Source organism: Puma concolor, chromosome C2, assembly GCF_028749965.1.
Source record: "Puma concolor isolate L17-30 chromosome C2, mPumCon1.1.hap2, whole genome shotgun sequence".
Lineage (NCBI taxonomy): Eukaryota > Metazoa > Chordata > Mammalia > Carnivora > Felidae > Puma > Puma concolor.
The window spans coordinates 38,393,722-38,416,818 of NC_141675.1; the positions used below are offsets into that span (position 1 = coordinate 38,393,722).

At 35.6% G+C, this 23,097-nt stretch overlaps 1 protein-coding gene across 3 annotated transcripts in view; it reads left to right on the forward strand.

Annotated features, from left to right (window-relative positions):
* The window catches only part of U2SURP (U2 snRNP associated SURP domain containing), a 55,230-nt gene extending 36,430 nt beyond the window's left edge, over positions 1–18,800 (forward strand). For all 3 annotated transcript variants that reach the window (XM_086674453.1, XM_086674452.1, XM_086674454.1), the window contains 8 exons: positions 425–581; positions 1,306–1,401; positions 2,094–2,160; positions 5,445–5,604; positions 8,298–8,408; positions 11,172–11,290; positions 13,267–13,443; positions 14,613–18,800. In XM_086674453.1, the coding sequence (XP_086530579.1) occupies positions 425–581; positions 1,306–1,401; positions 2,094–2,160; positions 5,445–5,604; positions 8,298–8,408; positions 11,172–11,290; positions 13,267–13,443; positions 14,613–14,751 (1,026 nt within the window). In that variant the 3' untranslated portion in view covers positions 14,752–18,800. The remainder of the gene's footprint in view (positions 1–424; positions 582–1,305; positions 1,402–2,093; positions 2,161–5,444; positions 5,605–8,297; positions 8,409–11,171; positions 11,291–13,266; positions 13,444–14,612) is intronic.
* Positions 18,801–23,097: the final 4,297 nt, after the last annotated feature.

Below are 23,097 nucleotides of genomic sequence, written 5' to 3' on the forward strand. Positions count from 1 at the left end.
TGAGATCCTTCAGATGTCAATTTAAGACTCAGTATCATTGAGCCTTCTCAGACCGCTTTAGGTGAAACCTACTTATACATTGGAATAGTATGATATGCCTCTTTGTTGTAGCAGTCATTATAGTCACAGTTCTTTGAATATTGTGATTTTATGATTGCCTGCTTCCTCCTACCCCCCTGGTCTCCCAGAAAATTCTAGTAAGACCTATTACATGAGGGACCAAAGGAACAAACTTGTTTTTGTTTATTATTGTATCCTCAGTGCCTTACATGGTACCTGGCATCAAGAAATACTTGGTAGATATTTCTTAAATAATGAAAGAATGACTGCTTCTTTGTCAGACAGGAGGATGAAGTATATCCTAGTTATAGCAATATGACTTTAGTAAAGGAAAATGTTACAGCAAGTATGTATGTTTCTGTAGGATGTACCAGATGACCTCGATGGTGCCCCCATTGAGGAAGAGCTTGATGGTGCACCTCTAGAAGATGTGGATGGAATTCCTATTGATGCTACTCCCATTGATGATCTTGACGGAGTCCCTATAAAGAGTCTTGATGATGATCTTGATGGAGTGCCTTGTAAGTTCAAATTTCAAAATGATGAGCTAATAAGTTTGATTCCAAAACTCTTTAATTTCCACACATGTGGATATGGAAAAAAGTTTAAGGTATCAGTCTTTAATTTGTCTTTTATTTCTGACTTTTCAAAATTCAAATACCCAATAATACATTTGACTCTGCCAAGAAAAAGGTTTTCTTTCTAGTCACATATCTTTATTGGGATAGCCTCGTATAAGTAAGTTTCTCTTTTTGTCTTAATTGTCATGAAAACTATAGGCACAATCTTGTTCTCAGTTATACTCATAATCCTAGATGCCTTGTTTTGTGAGTTCTGTTTTTATTCATAATTTATGGGTTCATGTTTCTTAGATGCCTAAAGTCACTTTTGGCCATAGGATGTATACAGAATCTGTAGTATGTTTGAATTGCATGAAAATATTAAACAGTATAAGAATTGTATAGTTTAAATAGTGATTAGGTAAAGACCTTAAAGATTTTTTTACTGCCCCAACTTCTCCATTTGCTTGAAATCATAATAACTTGCATATTTTGTATTGATGTATTTGTGTTTAAACATCGGACCTCAGGTGTAGAGCATTAGATTAGTCATAATCCTTGTTCTTGACACTAGCATTATTAGTCCATATGTGGCCTTATTTTACTTTTTAATAATAGAATGAATACCCATGAACTCTTTAAGTCATCTAGTAGTAGGGGTTAATGGCTTATCCTTCCTCATTAGTGGATGCAACTGAAGACTCCAAGAAGAACGAGCCCATATTTAAAGTTGCCCCATCAAAATGGGAAGCTGTAGATGAATCTGAATTAGAAGCACAGGGTGAGTAAAAGTACAATAAATATTAAGCTTTAGAAAATTGAGTACTTAAAATCAATTATTGGTGTGTATGTGTGTGTATGTTTTCTTTTTATGTTTTACAACATTTCAACTTTAAGACCCGGAGTTACTGTATTTTATGTCTAGTGGCTAAGTTTTCATTATGGTTGTTGTTACAATTTTCGTACATCTTTCAGTTTGGATGCTTTGCAAGTAATCAAAGAAATCACTAATACCCTTCAGGGTAAGGCATTTCAGTAGAAAATGTAGATGGAAGTTACACCTATTTGGAAATCTACTTAGAGGTCAGTTTCAGAGAAACCAGGCTTTGATCCTCCCATAATGCTTGACTTTTTAGATGCAGTTTAGACCTGCCTTTCATACTTACTTGGATTCGTGTCCTTAAGTGCTTATAGTATGTAATTGTTAATATTTGTAGGTTCTAATGAATAAATCTTAACCATTCAGCACACAAATAAAAATGATAACGTTATTTGTCACTTCATGAATTTGAATAAAATTATAGCATAGGTGTGAGGAAAGAAATATAGCACATAGAAATGGTTTTCAAAGAAGAGATAATTGGCAGATAATTTCTGTAATATAAACTTCGAATTCTAGAGCTGGGCTTCTACTATACTAGTGCAAAATGCTAATTTACCTTAATGGAATTACATCCTTTTCCTTCCCTTTAGCTGTAACAACTTCTAAATGGGAGTTATTTGACCAGCATGAAGAATCAGAAGAAGAAGAAAATCAAAAGTAAGAATCTAAGTTTTGAACTTACTCAGTTTCTTATTATATATAAGCTCCCTTTTTCATTAAGAGGTATGCTTGAAATAATAGTGAAGAGGAAAACTTCACTCTTTAAAACCTTGTTGGGAGGATCATTTTTAGTTCTTCATTGTTTTTCCAGTGAATAAAGAGCTTTTGGTTTCTGGTCTGATGTACCTCGTTTCCCTTTGCTTCTGAGTTGATTTTTCAATGCTAGGTTTATATATTCTCACTTGGTAGTTACTAAATGGTCAACTGCATTTATTTCAAATCTTTGTCATGAAATACTGTTTTGGCTTTACAGAAAGTGATTTTTTTTTTTTTAATTTTTTTTTTCAATGTTTATTTATTTTTGGGACAGAGAGAGACAGAGCATGAACGGGGGAGGGGCAGAGAGAGAGGGAGACACAGAATCGGAAACAGGCTCCAGGCTCTGAGCCATCAGCCCAGAGTCTGACGCGGGGCTCGAACTCACGGACCGCAAGATCGTGACCTGGCTGAAGTCGGACGCTTAACCGACTGCGCCACCCAGGCGCCCCAGAAAGTGATTTTTAAAATGTGAATGGGAAATTATGCTGCTTTTTATTTGGATTGTACATTGCTAAGAAAAGCAGTGCATTATGGCTATTCTGTTATGTTATTTAAATGTAAACGGGTGCCTGGGTGGCTTATTTGGTTAAAAGTTCCACTCTTGGTTTTGGCTCAGGTCGTGATCTCACTGTCCTGAGATCAAGCCCCGAGTCCTGTGTTGGCTCTGCACTGGGTGTGGAGCCTGCTTGGGATTCTCTTCTTTTCTCTCTGCCCCTCCCCTGGTTGCATGAGCTTTCTCGTTCTCTCTCTTTTTTTTTTTTTAATTTTTTTTTTAACGTTTATTTATTTTTTTGGGACAGAGAGAGACAGAGCATGAACGGGGGAGGGGCAGAGAGAGAGGGAGACACAGAATCAGAAACAGGCTCCAGGCTCTGAGCCATCAGCCCAGAGCCTGACGCGGGGCTCGAACTCATGGACCGCGAGATCATGACCTGGCTGAAGTCAGACGCTTAACCGACTGCGCCACCCAGGCGCCCCTCGTTCTCTCTCTTAAAATAAATAAACATAAAAAAAAAATGTAAACATCTCAGAAGAACTAAGAATGAATTAAAAAAAGCTTTCCTTTAACATGTAGAGAAATTATAATTTCAAAGTTTGCTTTTTGGTAATCACCTCAAGATTGTTTTTGCATACTGAATGCGATTATAGGAATCTTGCTCCCAGATTCTCCAGCAAGTTTGTATTGGTAGATTTTAGGTAGAACCTGACAGCTCTTTAAATCATTGCAAAGGAAATTAATTTTTTTTAAATAGGAGAACAGATGACCTCAAGAACACAAAGCAGAGGTTTCTGCTTAAAAAAACAAAAAAGAAAGAAAAAATCTTTGTTCTTTTATCCTTCTCAAATGGAAGAGTGAACAAAGGGAAAAAGTCCCTTTTGTGTCCCAGCACAGTTTGGGCATTGTATGGATTCAGTAAATGGATATTAGTAGCATTTAGATAGTTGTTAAAGAAATGTGATTGTGGGAACACAGTTTGATATACTGAGGAAAACTTCGCATCAGTGATGTCTTTCCAGAAACATTGGTGTGATCAGAACAAGTCAGCAATGATGATGATGGAATATTAACAAAATATAGATGTGGTTTGCTGATGGAAATACCTCTCCAAGACTGTTGAAGAATACAGGAATTGGGATAGTCCAGTTTGCTTTAAAATAGTGCTTTAACCTTTTTAATGTCTACAGTACCACATTATTAACATCTCTGACTATTGTAGCATCACTGGCTTAAAATACATGTGTTAATTCATGAGATAATTAATTTAGGGGAAAGGAAGGGTATAAAAGGCCATTGCAGAACTCAAATGTTTCTTCAGTTTGTTTTGTTTCTATAGGTATTAACTTTTTTTTGCGTAAATTTGATATTAGTGTTAATGTTTGGATTATGACTGCATTTCAGTGTTGAAAGTAAAATAATCAGTGAGAATAGAGTCAGTAGAATACAGTGAGGCATGGATCACTGGAAATGTAATTTTTATTTTCCTTAAGAGCTCTAAATAAATCACGGTAACATAAAAATAACTTTATGGAAGTATAAAGCAAGGCAAAGATAATTTTCACATACAACTTTCTGGTCCTTGAAATTTTTTTATGCCTCACTACTGCTCTCTAGTGGCTGAATCCAAAATGCTTTTTTGAAACTAGTAATTATTTTTTATGGCAGAAAGTGATTAAAAAAATACATAGCACTACTCTTTGTAGAAAACTTCCAAATAGTAATTTAATTTCATTTATGATGAATTCTGTATGGTTTTATAGACTTGAATTTCCATTTCTTTAAAAGAATAAGTCCTGGTTACCTAGAACTGGTAACTAAGAGCTAAAATCAAAACCAGTTAGAATGGACTGCTCAGGGACTGCAAAATTAAAATAGAAATCATAAAATAAATATGTATCTTAAATTATCAAGTATAACTTATATTAAAAGTAAATAATATGGTTAATGTTTGGTGTTTAGTCATCTAGATCCTTTCTCTATATATAGAAAACATATAAACAAGACCAACTTTACAATAGTTGCCTGCCTCTTTGCACTGTATTGCTCTGGAAGGATAGGAGAATTTTTCCTCTTTGTATCCTTACCATGGTAGTCCCTTAGTTTTTCATTTTCTTCTTATCTGACATAGATTCTAACAGTATAATTTTCAGAATCAACTATGATATTGAGTACTAATATGTGATAATATTTAAAATTTACACATTTATTCCTGGGATTATGTACTAATCAGATAAGGTCTTTACCTACTACCTTGTTTCTTAGTTAACTATGTATGACACAGACTGATGTATTTTATAGTGTATAGGCTCTGCTGAAAAAAGGGTAAACATTTGGCCTTTTTAACATGAAGTGTTCTGAAATCACTCTGAACTGGAAAGTATGGGGAATCATTGATTATTCATTTGACTTAACACTGCAAGGAAAGTTGTAGAATGTTGTAGATAACATAGAAGTTGTTTTTAAATGATTATGTTGAAGCTCAAACTTTTTATGTGGAAGAAACAAGAGTTTTATAGAATTGTCTATTTGATAAAATATTTTATAAAAACGTTTTAGTGATGAATTGTCCTGTTTTGTTAACACTATTTACAGACTAAGACAGTGAAAAATAAAAAAAGCCAAACTGTAAAATGTAACATTTTTTTCTGTCTTGACATACGATATATTCTGCTTATTTCCAAAGTCAAGAAGAAGAAAGTGAGGATGAAGAAGATACTCAGAGTTCCAAATCAGAAGAACATCATTTGTACTCTAATCCAATCAAAGAAGAAATGACGGAGTCTAAGTTTTCTAAGTACTCTGAAATGAGTGAGGAAAAACGAGCTAAACTTCGTGAAATTGAGGTCAGTATTTCAGTGAAGTTGCAACTATTTCACTGGCCTTCTTTCACTTTTCCACTGACCTAGGCTCCCTCTTGGCATCATTCCTTTGTGCATTTTCTCGGTGCCTAGAAACCTTCATACCAGCTGACTTCCTACAGACCTCTTAGTTCAAGCATTTCTTCTCTCCTGCTATCCTTTTCTTACACTTGTGCATTTGCTTACTTCTCCCTATTTATCTCTCTCGTTATTTTACATGTACTGTGGTGTGTGTTTTATTTTGTTTTAGCTTGCTTGTTTAATGTTTCTAGTCCCTACTAGGTGCTGATTTACATGAGGGGAAAGAACCATGTCTGTTGTCTGTTCATCATCATAAATCCAGTGCCTGGCACATGGGAGATCTTTTGAAGATACTGATTTTAAGAATAGATTACACTGGCATTATAAAATTATTACATTTGAGTGTACATAGTATGTAACGAGGAAAAGTGAGCTATTTTCTGGCACCTTTAGGTTACATCTGCATTTTATTTCAGTGGGGAGAGTAGACATTAAGTGAGACTTAGCAGTAAGAAGGGGGAAAAACTTATGGGAACGAGTCCAAACTATCTCAACCTGACTTTTCCCTCCCTCAGTCCCCTGTCCTTTTTAATGCCTTTTTTTTTTTTTTTTAATTACCAAAAGGAGACCTATCAGAGGGAAGGGTATTGTAATGGGAACCTTCCTTATTCCTTGTTTCAAGGTGATGAAACATTCCCAGTAGTAAATGTTAGTGTAGCAGTCAGTCCAGAGTCTCAGAAGTAAATCTGAGAGTGTATTTTAATACTTTGTCCATTGATTTAACAGTATTTTGGATGTCTGCTATGTATCAGCACTGTTCCTCTTACTAATTTATAATTCCCACCATAGTAATTATCTTATTTCCAGTTCTCTAATCACTGTTGGGCTGGTACAAGTTTTTGCCCAACTCTTTCTCAGATATCATTAAGCCAAAGTAACTGTTAACAGGGAAAGTGTTTCATTTTAACCTTACACAGAATCAGTATACTGTCTGTAATAAGTGAAGAGGAGGGATTTTCAGAGTTAACATGTTGGATATATTTTTTTATATACAATCTTTACCAATTAAAAAAAATTATTTCTTTTACTCAGGGGATGGTGGGGAGCTCAAGCAGGGGAGAGACAGAGGAAGGGAGAGAATCCCAAGCAGACACTGCACTGTCATTGTGGAGCCCAGTGTGGGGCTTGAACTCATGAACTGTGAGCCGAAATGAGGAGTTGGATGTTTAACCAATTGAGTCAGCTAGGGCGCCCTTGTTGACAAATTTTTTAGGGGACTGTATCAGTGACCTCACTTGACCTGTAGATTTCTTTTTCCCAAGTTGCACATGCCCCTTCTTAACTCTCAGAACTCCTCCCAAGCTTACTGAACTCTGCCTTTCTGGAGTTAAATAAAAATATATTTTCTTGATAATGAAGTTATACCGTTTAAATGCCAAAACAGACTACTGGATAGTTTTAAGATGTTCTATTTACCCTGATAGAAAAAGGGCAAAAATTGGGGAATTTATGAGAAATGTTCATGAAGTCAAAAATAGTGAAAATAATACTTTGAATGGAAGAAAGGTTTTGTAGTTTGTTCCCATTCTATGGGAAAGCCTCATAATATTTATAGTAGTATTTAGTTCATTTAAAGGACCTATCAGTGCTCAGTAAAATAGGTTAAGATGTTTGCATATACAATAATCCTGTCAGGCCAGAGTGTTTTCTTCCCCTCTTCGGATGACATAGGGTGGGCAGGTTTGACGCTGCAACCGGTGGATCCATGTGCTTTCCATTTCCACCTCCAACAGCCTGAGTCCTCATGTATTTCATCTTACTTGTTCTCCCTTCGTTTAGTAAGGTTATATATAGATATCTTTATGTAATAAAACATTTTTATATATGTGTACATACAAATATATATGTATTACTGTATAACTGTATTAACATAATTAAAGTGTGGAATATATATTATACATACACACAATGCTGTATTGGATGTTTTATACAAATGGTTTTCTGCTTGTGTATAAATTACAAGAAATGGAAGTGTTTCTGATTTTTTTTATTAGTACATATTCTTACTATCTTAAGTATATTCTGATATGATTTCACCTTTCCTTGATGTCTTGATATTCAGTGATTACATTGTACTATAAATGGAGTGAAACATTCAAATTCTGTAGTTCTGTGTTTGGTCCTACATGAACTGTAAAGAATGCTTTAAAAAAAATATCTTGTGTCCTGCTGGCTGTCATATCTTGTTGGAAGTATGCTTGCCTATATAGCACCCTTGCCTCTCACATTTGGGGAGCCAGATAGCAAATTCATTATCGTTGTGTTGAGATAATAAGTAGGTTCTTAAGGGTCTGAACTATATATAGTTCATGGTTTTTGAGTCCTCTCAAGTGGCTGTGCAGAGAGCCTGTGGGCCCATGCCTGATTGCTTGAATCCTGCATGGTTGGGCTTGTCTGCCAAATGGTCTTCAGATAAGGGAGCTTTATGTTGATGTTATATTTTGACTGAGTCCCAATCAGATATTGCTTTGCTGTGTTTATATTTTTCCTTTTTACACATTTATTTCAAAGAAAAAAGGAATTTTTTAAAGGACCAAAGCACTGCTTGAAAGCTATAATGATGAAAAGATTTATTTTTAAAATGTCTTATTTCACAGCTCAAAGTTATGAAGTTTCAGGATGAATTGGAATCTGGAAAAAGACCTAAAAAACCAGGCCAGAGCTTTCAGGAGCAAGTAGAACACTACAGAGATAAACTTCTTCAACGAGTAAGGAATAAGTGTACTCAGTAATGCGTATTTTCTGAAGTAATTTGTTTGACTACCTAGAATTTTGGTATATTAGTACACTAAAGGAAAAGTATATCTTAAATTATATCCTTTGATATGCAAATGCTGAATACTGGTAGACAGGAACATTAGAAATTTGATGTTTTGCAATCATTTCAACTTGGGAAAGGGTCTGAAAGCAATAGTGCACCATTTTATTCTGGATATACTACCTGTGGACTAGAAATTCCATGCTTTCAAAGCTGGAAGACCTTATATGAAGTGCCAACATTTGTGACAGTAAAACACCAACAACCCCCTGAGAAGTGGCACAGAGATAAAGATGGACTTAGAATTTGGGACGTTCATTTAGGACTCCTTTTCCATTGTTTACAAAGAAGGATACCAAGGGGTAACATACTTCATTGGTGAACTCGAGTACATAAAAAATTTGTGGCGATATACAGAGAATTTAGAACAAGACAGCCCATTTGTTAATTGTTGAAAGAACCCAGGAATTTTATTGGGACTGCTATTAAGTTTTACCTTGATTGTCATTGTAGAAAAGACTATATAGAGAGAAAGAAAAGAAAAGGCTAGACTAGAACACTAAAACTTAGACTCACTAAAACTATTAATGGTGTAGAACCAGTGAGAGGAGCAGCACTATGGTAAAGTAGCTTCGGTGCCACACAGACCTGTGCACTCCTGGGGCCGCCTTTTGCTGTGTGCTCCCAGGCAAGTCCCAGAGGCCTGCTTTTCTCTGTGAAACTAGGTTGATAGTCCCAATTTTGCAGGACTGTGAGATAATCGCTACTTTTTAAATTGGATTTTAATTACTTTTTTATTGGATTAAATTGTTCAAAATATTTTAAGTATTTCAATCAGGAAAATATATCCTACAGATTACTAGACGAAGACAGTGTCCTCAGCATCAATATCTATCTATCTATCTATTCATTTTCTAATTTTTAAAAATCTTTATTTATTTTTGAGAGAGAGAGAGAGACAGAGAGAGAGACAGAGTGCAGGTGGGGGAGGAACAGAGAGCGAGAGAGACACAGAATCCAAAGCAGGCTCCAGGTCTGAGCTGTCAACACAGAGCCCGACGTGGGGCTCAAACCCATGAACTGTGAGTTCATGATCTGAGCTGAAGGTGGATGCTTTATCAACTGAGCCATCCAGGCGCCCCCTCAGCATCACTTTTTAAATCTGTACTCTAGTTGTATTTCGAAAAAAGAAAAATGAGATTTTTAAAAAGATGTATCTGTACCCCAAGAGTCCCTTTGGAGTTGGTGGCAGGGATTTGATCTGCATTTAAGACTATACTTTGAGATACTCACTGGTCCTGATGGTAGTAATACCTATATTACCATTTTACTCTCTGCATTCTATGATTGTAATTGGAGAGAAGGATGTGTTTCTTGAAGGTATATACTGAGGGTCAGCAGACTCATCACCTCATCATAAATCAGCTTGTTGGAACACATCCATGCCCCTTCAAGCTTTTGGACTATCATGACAGAGTTGAATACTTAGGACAGAGATCCTGTGTGGCCCATAGAGCAGAAAATACTTACTCTATGACTCTTTGCAGAAAATGTTTGCAACATCTGGTATAGGCATTTTATCAGTTACCCAGGTAGCTTTCTTGATGCATACAAATCGTAGAGAGATTCAATTCCTGGTAATGAAGACCTAAGTTGGCTTTGTCGGTTCATTGTAGCCACTCCCTTAATTATTTTATCAACAGAAGTCATAATTTCAAGTGAGAAGTGGCAGTAGTAGCAGTGGGGATAAGCAGATAGGTCATCTTTCTGGTTTATATAAAGTCATATAGTCATTTTGTACTTGTAGAAGTTAGGATTTAAAATTTCCAATACAAATGGTACTTGTTACTAATTAAGATTTTCTGATGGATGATTATTGTGAATAGCTATATTTCCTTTTAAGCCTTTTGCTTGGAAAGAGTTCTCCTTTGATTAAATCAACTTGCTGTAGGAATGCTGCTATTGTAGTCTAAGATAGAAAGGCCAGTCTCTTACCTTTTTCCTTGTTTTTGTTTTTTTTTTGTTTTTGTTTTTTTAAGTGGAGGGACAGAGGGAGTAGTTAAGAGCACTGGCTGTAGAGCTTAGACTCAGATCCTGACTTCTCCATCCATTATGACTATGAGCATGGTACTTAACCTTTCTGAGTGTCATTTTTCATCTTTAGAATGAGGGTAATAGCAAATTTCTATTTTCTGTTTTGAAGTGTTACATGAAATGGTATATGGCAAGTTGTTTAGTAATTGGTCTGTGGTAGGAATTCAACCGTTTAGCTGCTGTCACTGGTATTAGTATTTTCACTCAGTGTAAGAAGAAATGACTACTTTTCCTGGAAGAGTAGGTATTTTTTAAAAAATGGCATTGTTGGGGCGCCTGGGTGGCGCAGTCGGTTAAGCATCCGACTTCAGCCAGGTCACGATCTCGCGGTCCGTGAGTTCGAGCCCCGCGTCGGGCTCTGGGTTGATGGCTCAGAGCCTGGAGCCTGTTTCCAATTCTGTGTCTCCCTCTCTCTCTGCCCCTCGCCCGTTCATGCTCTGTCTCTCTCTGTCCCAAAAATAAATAAACGTTGAAAAAAAAAATTAAAAAAAAAAAAAATGGCATTGTACCTTCAGTAGTGATTTTAAAAAGTGGTTAAAATATTGTTGCATAAATGAGATTAACCCAGATTGGTATTTTTTAATGACTAACTATTCTTTTTTTAAAAAAAATAAAACAGGAGAAAGAGAAAGAATTAGAAAGAGAACGAGAAAGAGATAAAAAGGATAAAGAAAAATTGGAATCTCGATCCAAAGACAAGAAGGAGAAAGATGAATGTACTCCAACAAGGAAAGAAAGGTATAACATTTCTCACTCAGTTCCTATGCTGGTTTCAAGTTTTGAAATGATGTTTCATTTTGTAATGTTTTCATCACCGATGCCAACAAACTAGAAAAGTATTTTTTCATGATAAATGTGTTTGGCTCCTGCCTGCAGGAGGCGGAATTAGCTGAGAAATGGGGCAGTTAGCTGGCACTTGGCTTAGCTAACTGGGACATCATCCCTCTACGTGGGTCGTATGGTACCTTAGCCTTAGTTAAGTGCAAGAATTCAGTTACCGTATTAGGTATCAGACCTAAGGCTTAAATAACTAAACAGCTTGCTATATCTTGCTTGTCTCTGGTATAAGCATTTCTTCTGAGTTGAGGCTGCTGCCTTTGAAAACTTGAATCTCCCAATCCTATCTAAAAGGAGTTTGTGTACATGGACCATAGGGACTTGCTCCTTATTTTAAGTCTTCATTCTAATCAAAATCACTTCTTTTTTAGTTTTTATTTTACTTTCAGTTCCTAAATGTCTCATTTAATAGAGAAAATTGCTTTAGTAACAGAACTGAGATTTTCCTAATAAAAACCAAGTGAATGCAAATTTAAAAAATTCTGGCTTAGTTACTCTACAGATAGTTACAAATAACATAGGTATACTAATTGGTTAAATGCTAAATTTACCATTTGTTTGTCTTGTATTTATTTTTTTGATACATTTTTTGATTCATAGAAAAGTTGCAAGGATAGTATAAAGAATTCCCAGATATCCTTCATGCACACTCTCCAAATGTTGAAATATTTCTACTTTTGCTTTATTTTTTTTCCCCTTCCTTTCCCCTCCTCCCAACCATTTAAGAGTAACTTGCTGGGGTTCCTGGATGGCTCAGTCAGTTGAGCATCCGACTTCGGCTCAGGTCATGATCTTGCAGCTTGTGAGTTCGAGCCCCACATCCGTCTCTGTGCTGACAGCTCAGAGCCTGGAGCCTGCTTTGGATTCTGTCTCCCTCTGTCTGCCCCTTCCCTAGCTCATGCTCTGTCTCTGTCTCTCTCTCTCTCTCTCAAAAATAAATTAACATTTAAAAAAAAAAAAAAAAGAGTAACTTGCCAACATGATGCCCCATTTTCTTACATAACCACAATAAGTTTCAAGATTGGAGAACTAACATTTAAAAAAAAAAAACAACACTGTTATTTGGGGCACCTGGTGGCTCATTCGGTTAAGTGTCTGATTCTTAGTTTTGGCTCAGGTAATGATCTCATGGTTTGTGGGTTCAAGCCCTGCTCAAAATAAATAAACTTTAAAAATGAATGAATGAATAAATAAGTAAAGTGTTTAAAAAACACCTCATCAGAGACCTTAATGAAATTTTATCCATTGTTTCAGTGTCTCATAGAAAAAGACAATTGAACTTAGTTGAGTTCAGTATTTGTTTTGATCAACCTATATTTAATTAATTTATAATTTTATTTAAATCCACGCTAATTAACATATAGTGCAATAATGGTTTCAGGAGCAGAATTTAGTGATTCATCACTTATATCTAACACCCAGGGTTCATCCCAACAAGTGCCCTCCTTAATGCTCATCACCCATTTTAGCCCATCCGCCCCCACCTCCCCTCTAGCAACCCTCAGTTCTCTGTATTTAAGAGTCTCTTATGATTTGCCTCCCTCTCTGTTTTTATCTTGTTTTTCCTTCCTTTCCCCAATGTTCATCTGTTTTGTTTCTTAAATTCCACATGAGTGAAATCACATGACATTTATCTTTCTCTGACTGACTTATTTTGCTTAGCATAATACACCCTAGTTCCATCCATGTTGATGAACCTATCTTTAAGATATTCTTTATAAAGGGCTTTGAATGTTGTTGGAAAATAACATTAATAAGGTTAAGTGAAAATAAAGTTAGTATAAACTGATAGGAATAAATCGCTAATTCAGTAGAAGGAAAATGAATACTTGATCCATTGCTCACTTATGTAATGTTTTGGCGGCTTTGTTCCATAGGAAGAGGCGACACAGCACATCCCCAAGCCCATCTCGAAGTAGCAGTGGTAGACGAGTGAAATCCCCTTCACCCAAATCGGAGCGATCAGAGCGTTCAGAAAGATCTCATAAAGAGAGCTCACGGTCCAGGTCATCTCACAAAGATTCTCCTAGAGATGTTAGCAAAAAGGCCAAAAGGTAAATGCAGTTAATTTTTTGGTAATAATTCAAATGCCGGTTTCCTTGTCATTTTACCAGCTTTTGAAAATAATTTGGCTGGCAGCCATTTTTTTAAAGGGTGTTAGAAAACCAGAGAAGTATACTTTCATTTTAGATTATTCCTTCCCACCTCCCCACCCCAGTCTCATAATGACTTAAAGCATAAGAAGGCTTCCAACAAGTAAAGACCAGCCAAGAATTTTAAACATTACATCCAGTGTTCTCTGTGGACTAGGGATAGCTGCTTTACTTTTCATTTTGTTCTTCAGTTTCTATAGAATATTCTTTGATTTGGTCAAGGCTGAAAGAAAAATACATTACCCCCTTCCTCCTGCCCCTGCATCTTATTAGCAAGTTCTTGGGTAGAGACTTGTGGAATTAAATACCATTCTTCAGTGTGTAGTTTTAGTGTGTTACATACTTCTTTTCCTTGTAGTTCTAGAAAAATGGTTAAGAAGTGTTTTATTCATCTGGTGTTACATAGTGGAATTTTCCTGTGAACTAAAACTGCTTTATGTCCTAAAACTTTATTATTGTAACCATTTTTAGTAAATTCTTTATAAAAGAGATATGTTTCTCCTTTTCTAAGTGGTACTTGCATATATATATATATAAAGTACATTTATTAGTTTTGGTAATCTTCATGAACTGCGCGTACAGAATTATGGTGTCTTAAATGATTTCCTTAACGATATGCAGTAGTTGGTGCTTTTCCTTCAAGAAGATAGGCTGCAGAGCTGCTATGCTTTAAAAATTGTGTGAATGATTTTAGATGCCATTTTGAACTTTATCTTGTAGATTTAGAGGTTCAGACTTTGGGGGTATATTAGTAACCTGGGGAGCTTGTTAAAAATGCAAATTCCCAGTCCTTACCTCTTGGGATTTTGATTAAATAGAACAGTGGTGGGGCTCAAGATTTTGTCTTCGTAAGCAAGCGCACCACTGATAATCATGGGTGCTGCACACCGGAGGTGCAAACTTGTGTGTATGTGTGTTTCTGTAAAGTAGGCAAAGTGTAAATTTGGGAAGTTTACAACCTGTTTTATTTCTGACTTTGTGCTCTGTTAAAGATCATTTTAGGTAATTGAAGGATGGTCCATTTTGATCACATGAGTACTTTGATAAATTGTTTTCATTTGTTTCCACAGATCACCATCTGGTTCCAGGACACCTAAAAGGTCTAGGCGATCACGGTCTAGATCCCCTAAAAAGTCAGGGAAGAAATCCAGATCTCAGTCCCGATCTCCACACAGGTCTCATAAAAAGTCAAAGAAAAACAAACACTGACATAAATCTTTAAGATGCTGTCACTTATTGGAAATGCAATTTTGTTTTGTGCCTGAATGGTCTGTTTTTTTAAAAAAAAAAAAACAAAAAATCAAATGAAAGAGCATTCCTGGATTTTTTGTTTATTTGTTTGTGAATGCATGTGTAAACTCATGAGTAACTACATCTGTAGACCTGTCATTGTTTTATATTGTATAAATTACTTTCATTGTGGCTGTTTCTCAAGATGAAATTTTTATTGTGCTAATGAATTTCATCAGAAATGTGTATAATGGATCTGCTGGCAGTAGTAGTATTTTGTTTTAGGATGTTGTGACTTAGCAAAAATAATACAGATGTCTTCCCCCCTTTTGTAGCTTTGACAATTTGAATTAGATTTCAAATAAAATCTGAACAGAAAACTATAATGTTGTTTTTTTGCCCCATTGGTGACATCAAGTCCCTTAAAGTCCTACTGAGTTTAGCACTTCTGTTGTGTTTCTTATACTTAATGCACTTTATAAGCTCCATTGTTCAAGTAGCTAAAGTTTTATATTTACTAACATGACTATGAAAATTAAGGGACCTGAGACTCCTATTTGGTAGGCTTGCCAACCAACTTCGATGAGGTTATCTTGGATAATACTAGTACCCAGAGATCAAAAGACTAGGTAAAGGTGGCATGGTCTTTTTTGTTAATGGAATGCCTGGCTACAATATTTTTTCTTTTTTCAAAGAAGCAATACGATTTCAGTATACTCAGCCTATGTCCTGAGCAACTACTTATTTTTAGGGGAAAATTAAATCTCCATCTTTTGACTCATCTTCTATCATGAAAGAAGTTTATTTATAAAAGAAATTTTCTAACAAGAGTTGGCCGTCGAAGTTTTTTGTATGATAAATGCCCTTTTATATAGCCCTCTGTAGATTACCTTTCAAACGCTTGTATTCATGTATTTCTACAAAGTTCTGTTTAAAGCACCTTAGTTTTTTGTTTTGTTTTTTTAAGAATTGAATTTTAGGTTTAGCTTTAGGTAAAACTTAAAATAGTTTTCAGGAAACTTAACATCCAATAGTTTGTAAATTCATTGTGCAAAGTTGATTTAAGCAATTTGCAGAGTTAAAATCTATATACAATGGGAATAATTGCTGCAGTATGAGGAAGAAATAAGGAAACTTGTGTAATGTTGATCATAATATTGCTATAAATATGTAATAAAGGGTTATGTAGACTTGAACTGACACTACTACAGTTTGTGAATTTTTCAGTTTTTTATTTAGACACTTTATGCAGTGGTTTGATATTTTCCCCCCTTCATAGAGTAGAAAACTGTTCTAATAATGGATTGTTTTGAGTTAGATTTTAAAACTGTATTTTCCAGTTGTTTTACTTACTGTTGCCTAGTTATAAAATAAGCTATACCAATGGTTTGAGGAGTAGGTATATTAGCTGAGCAGTGAGGTATGCTGTTTCCAAACTGGGCAACCTTAAAATACAGCTTTAGAAAAGAGCCAATCAGATTGTTTTACTTAATGGTTCTTGTCAACATGCAATATTGCTTGAAAGTTACTCCCTTACTGTTCACTTCACTCTTTTGTTTGTCCATAATGTTAGGGAATGTTAATTCCTAAATGTTGCTCAGAATAATTAAACACGAACATTTGGTGCTGGTTTTTAAAAACCTAACAAATATAGCCATTTTAAAAGCAACACATTTTTTCTCCTCTGTTCATTGCCTGGGAGAAGGGAAATTTATATATTGCTTTTTTCTGCAAATATAACAATAATGTTGAGTTGCTAGTGATTTGGGCATTCCATTATTAGTTGGTATCTAGTATAGTTTTATAAGTAATTGGTCAGGTTATGATTTTCCCAGCCAAGTTACAAGGAGTGTTTATTTTTTTCTCTTTAAAAAAAAAATACCCTGGGGAAGGAGGAGTGAGTAGAAATTGTTACGTCAGTTTTGGGTGCTTATTTGTAGTAGTTTTCCTACTGCAATGGAAGTTTGCAGTCCCTTTAATTTGGATCCAGATACAGCAAATATTCTTTTGGGTGTGTTGGGGGAGGGGATTGCTTAGGCTTGATAGAATATGTATTCTGTAAGTTTGCTAAATGTGTGTATTAGATTGGATTGGATTTTTTTTTTCCTGGAATTGCAAATGGTATTGTTACATAGGTTATTTCCAATTTTACTTAATGAGAAAATATCTAGAATAAGCCTGTTTAATTCTTCATGGATTCTATGAAAGTTTAATAGGATCATAAATTGGTAAATTCTTAGCGGGGGAGATAGTTTACCATTTTTTAAATAGCATATTACTCATCTGTTTCCTATCTAAAGAACACTCTTCATTAGACAGCAAAATTTCCCCAGGTTAACTAAAATGTTTGTAGGGTGGCTTTCTATACAAGTTACAGGAAATACACTGTTCCCGCTCTGTAATAGATGGTTATGATGCTCTGTCATAGCTACAAGTAAGAGTTACCTACTCTTTTTATAAAGAAGATCCTACTCTTCTTATAAAGGCTTAATCTCTTTACCTTCGATCCTAATAACATTTAAACACGGGGATTTCTTACCAGTTTAATACCATTTAATCTCCTTCTCCTACCCTGAGAGAAAACACACAAATAAATGGTGGTCTGTTTCTTACCAAAGAGAGACCTATGATTGAAAAGGATCATGTTTGTGAATCTTTTCTTTGACATTGTATTTCCTTATTACCATTAGCAAGCATATGGGCATTTCTAAACTATTAATGTTGAGAAGTTAGAGATTAAAGACTAAAACAACAAAAAGCTCTTTTATGATGCTTAGAATGTTTTTGGCTTTTCTGCTAAAGTTTGCAGAGATTACGCTGACCTAATTTTTCTTTGTTACAGACCATTCGTGAGCTAACCCTGAGATTTTTATCCCAATTAAAGAATCTTAGAAGAAATACTTGCTTATGACTTATCCCCAAAATTTAATATTCTTGAAAATATTTTTAAGAAGTTCCAATCGATTTAAGTATATTAGACATGTTCTCTACACATTTGCCTTCATGATCATATAGATTGTGAAAAGTTTTATGGCCATAATAGTCTATCATTATGATTATTAAAAAATGAGAGCAAATAAATCGCTGTATTGCCAAAGTGACCTCGGCTATTCTGATGACCACATCAGTGTGATTTCTTCAACAGAGAAGGTTGTTTTAAAAATAAATAGTAACGATATTCTAAGACTGTACATTTACAAAATAAGAGCTTTTTTTCTTTGTTGTTTTCCTCTTTCACTTTAATGGAAAAACTAATTACAGGAAATTCAGCACAGATACTAATGAAGACACTAGTACAAGTTTAAAAGAACACGTGACTAAAAACTCACAAAGTGCTTGATTTCTTCATATTTCACATGTAGATTTTAGGCAAATTTTAGGGGGTATTTCATTTCTTGTCATTTTGCTTCTTTTCTTTATTTTTGTTGTCAGCTTCCCAGGACTCAGAAAATACACAAATACAAATCCCAGGGGAAGTGTTGTGATGCTAGACTAAAAGGTGGGAATGTGCTGCTGTTCAGAGTGAGCCATGTTCCATTGTTGAAAATTCAACGCCTCAGTGTTTATTCAGTACCACCTCATGGAGCTTCAGTGTAAATGGGTTATGTGTATAACTGATTATTTATATAGTTTTGTAGATCTATAGATAAAATGCCCTCATTCATTTTCACATGTAATTGTGCTTGGAATATTTGTTTTATCCTTTTACTTCAACAGGCTCTTGTACGTTACATCTCTGCTGATTTGAAATATCAGGAAAGCAATTTTTCAGGAATGAGAATAATCTAGTTGAAATCAGCTCAGCTGAAATATTTTATAGCAAGACCTTTTCTTTTGGGTGAACTGATTCCATAATTTAGTTACTCTTGATGTAAGGATTAAGTTTATTGTGGAGCTGCTTTCCAGACTGTCACTTTATAGTTTTTCTACATAAAGATTATATAGTTGCAAAGGTTGTGGAATTTCCCTTTGTTGTTGTTTTTTGACTTTTAATTACTTTAATAAAAAAACATTGTTTTCATAGCAAACTTTAGCCTGTTCATGTAATTTTCTCCATGTAGTTTTTCTAATGCAAGCTCAGTAAACCATAGCTGGTTTTCAGCAGCTTTCTTTCAAGTGAAATAAGTGATGTGTCACATTTATCAGTTGTAGCTAAAATGTTACATCTTACATGTTTAAACTATAATAAAATATTTTTATGATAGATGATTCTCTTGATTAGGAAATTTTATTGTTCCCCTTGCTTTGAAGAGTTATTTTGTTCATTTTATTTCACGGGGGGAAAGGTTTCAAACATACAAAATTGTAGAATGAACATCCCAAGTATCACCTTGTTAGTATGTATCTCTGACTGAATGTTTTGTTTTTAAAACAACGTAGTCACAATATCAGTATTACACTAAAAATAATCCATTGGTTTCTTTTAAGACTTAAGAATGTTTTAATTGTGGTAAAATACTCATAACAAAATTTACCATCTTAACTATTTTTAGGTGTATAATCCAGTCGTGTTCAGTGTATTCACATTGTGCAAGCAGTCTCCATAACTTCATTTTACAAAATTGAAAATCGAACAATTAACTCCTCATGTCCTCCCCATCCCCTATTTTCTTTTTATTTCTGGGAGTATCACTAACTACTCCAGATACCTCAAATAAGTGGAATCATACAGTATTTGTCTTTCTGTGACTGGCATAATTCACTTAGTATAATGTCCTCAAGGTTCATCCATGTGGTAGCTTGTGCATTGGTTCTTTTTTTAAAACCTACTTTTTCTTTAAAGTTTCTCTGTTTCCTTACAGAATTTGAAAAGGATTTTCCCCAAATGGCACATTAGCATTTTCTATTTTGAGTAAAAACTTTAAAAGAAAACAAGTAATACCCCGTATATATGCCAGCTATTTCCATATCACTTTCTTTACCATTTTTACCACTTTTTGTGCTATGTTCTCTTTAATGGTTATGTATAATTTCACATCAACATTTCATAGCATGGGGTACAAAGTATGCTTTCAAAGCAAGCCATGTGATTTTGAAATTGTAGTGCATTAATAGTAATTACCATACTCAAATGCTTTTTTTTTTTCTTACTGCCTGCTGAAAAGGAAACTAAAACTTTGGCATGTAGTAAACACAGTTTTTCGATTGGATATTCATTTGCCACAAAGGAAAGAAGAAAAACTCTGTTCTCGTTTCTTTTATTTGGCCCTAAGAAAATGCAGAGCTTCAAACTGTTTACAGTAAGGAACTTGCTTTTTGATTTTTAAATGAGATGTGGCAAGGCCTAGTGTGGAAGGGGAGGAAGAGCCTGGGCTGTGGAGTCCTATTTGGACTGGAATTCCCAGCTATTCACCATTACTAGCTGTGTGATATTTCGGAATCTAATTTTCTCACAAAATGGGTACTGACCTTGGGTGTTTATTGTAAACGTGAAATCACATGTAAATCACTGACACATAGTTATACAGTGGTATTTAAAATTAATAACCGTATTTGAAAACTAATGATGGGAACATCTTTTAACTAAAAATAGAGTTATACTGTAATTCCATAGCACTGTAATACGTTTTATAAACTTACATTGGGGATATACATTGCTTTATTGCACACTGAATATCCGTATATATTCTGTCCCAGTCTTACAGGTGGCATTTAATTCTTAATATTTTTATTTTTATTTTATTTTTCTCTGTTACAGCAGCTTTTTTTTTAGTTTAACTTTTTAAATTTACATCCAAGTTAGTTAGCTAGCACATGGTGCACAATGATTTCAGTAGATTTCTTAATGCCCCTTACCCATTAAGCCAATTCCCCCTCCTACAACCCCTCCAGTAACCCTCTGTTTGTTCTTCGTGTTTAAGAGTCTCTTATGTTTTGTCCGCCTCCCTGTTTTTATATTATTTTTGCTTCCCTGTCCTTATGCTCACCTGTTCTGTGTCTTAAAGTCCTCATATGAGCGAAGTCACAGGATATTTGTCTTTCTCTGACTAATTTTGCATAGCATAATACCCTCTAGTTCCATCCACCTAGTTGCAAATGGTAAGATTTCATTCTTTTTGATTGCCCAGTACTACTCCATTAGGTATATATACCACATCTCTTTATCCATTCATCCATCAGTGGACATTTGGGCTCTTTGCATACTTTGGCTACTGTTGATAGTGCTGCTATAAACATTGGGATGCATGTGCCCCTTCAAAACAGCATACCTGTATCTCTTGGATAAATGCCTAGTAGTGCAATTGCTGGGTCATAGGGTAGTTCTATTTTTAATTTTTTGAGGAAGCTCCATACTGTTTTCCACAGTGACTGCACCAGCTTGCATTCCCACCAGCAATGCAAAAGAGATCCTCTTTGTCCACATCCTCACCAACACCTGTTGTTGCCTGAGTTGTTAATGTTAGCTATTCTGACAGGTGTGAGGTGGTATCTCTTTGTGGTTTTGATTTGTATTTCCCTGATGAGTGATGCTGCACATTTTTTCATGTGTCAGTTGGCCAACTGGATGTCTCCTTTGGAGAAGTGTCTATTCATGTCTTTTGCCCATTTTTTCACTGGATTACTTGTTTTTTGGGTGTTGAGTTTGATAAGTTCTTTACAGATTTTGGATACTAACCCTTTATCTAATTTGTCGTTTACAAATATCTTCTCCCATTATGTCAGTTGCCTTTTAGTTTTCCTGATTGTTTCCTTCGCTGTGCAGAAGCTTTTTATTTTGATGAGGTCCCAATAGTTCATTTTTGCTTTTGTTTCCCTTGCCTCTGGAGATGTGTTGAGTAAGAAGTTGTTGGGGCGCCTGGGTGGCGCAGTCTGTTAAGCGTCCGACTTCAGCCAGGTCACGATCTCGCGGTCCATGAGTTCGAGCCCCGCGACGGGCTCTGGGCTGATGGCTCAGAGCCTGGAGCCTGTTTCCGATTATGTGTCTCCCTCTCTCTCTGCCCCTCCCCCGTTCATGCTCTGTCTCTCTCTGTCCCAAAAATAAAAATAAACGTTGAAAAAAAAAAAGAAGTTGCTGCGGCCAAGATCAAAGAGTTTTTTGCCTGCTTTCTCCTTGAGGATTTTGATGGCTTCCTGTCTTACATTGAGGTGTTAATCCATTTTGAGTTTATTTTTGTGTATGGTGTAAGAAAGTGGTCCAGTTTCATTCTTCTGCATGTTGCTGTCCAGTTTTCCCAGCACCCCTTGCTGAAGAGACTCTTCATTCCATTGGGTAGTCTTTCCTGCTTTGTCAAAGATTAGTTGGCCATATGTTTGCGGGTCCATTTCTGGGTTCTCTATTCTGTTCCATTGATCTGAGTATCTGTTTTTGTGCCAGTACCATATTGTCTTGCTGATTACAGCTTTTTTTTTTTTTTAATTTTTTAAATTTTTAATTTTTTTTTTTTAACGTTTATTTATTTTTGAGACAGAGAGAGACAGAACATGAACGGGGGAGGGTCAGAGAGAGGGAGACACAGAATCTGAAACAGGCTCCAGGCTCTGAGCTATCAGCACAGAGCCTGACGCGGGGCTGGAACTCACTGACCGTGAGATCACAACCTGAGCTGAAGTCGGACGCTTAACCGACTGAGCCACCCAGGCGCCCCAGATTACAGCTTTGTAGTACAGTTTGAAGTCCGGGATTGTGATGCCTTCTGCTTTGGTTTTCTTTTTTCAAGATTGCTTTGGCTTTTCGGGGTCTTTTCTGGTTCCATACAAATTTTAGGATTGTTTGTTCTAGCTCTGTGAAGAATGCTGGTGTTACTTTGATAGGGATTGCATTGAATATGTAGATTGCTTTGGATACTATTGACATTTTAACAATATTTGTTCTTCCTATCCAGGTGCATGGAATATTTTTCCACTTTTGTGTGTCTTCAATTTCTTTTATAAGCTTTCTAAAGTTTTCAGTGTATAGATTTTTCACCTCTTTGGTTAGATTTATTCCTGGATATCTTACGGTTTTTGGTGCAATTGTAAATGGGATTGATTCCTTGATTTCTCTTTCTGTGGCTTCATTGTTGGTGTATAGGAATGCAACTGATTTCTGTGCATTGATTTTATGTCCTACAGCTTTGCTGAATTCATGACTCAGTTCTAGCAGTTTTTTTTGTGGAATCTTTTGGAGTTTCCATATAGACTTATCGTGTCATCTGCGAAGAGTGAAAGTTTGACCTCATCCTGGCTGATTTGGATGCCTTTTATTTCTTTGTGTTGTCAGATTGCAGAGGCTAAGACTTCCAATACTATGTTGAATAATGTGGCAAGAGTGGACATCCCTGTCTTGTTCCTGACCTTAGGGGAAAGCTCTCAGTTTTTCCCCATTGAGGATGATATTGGTGTTGG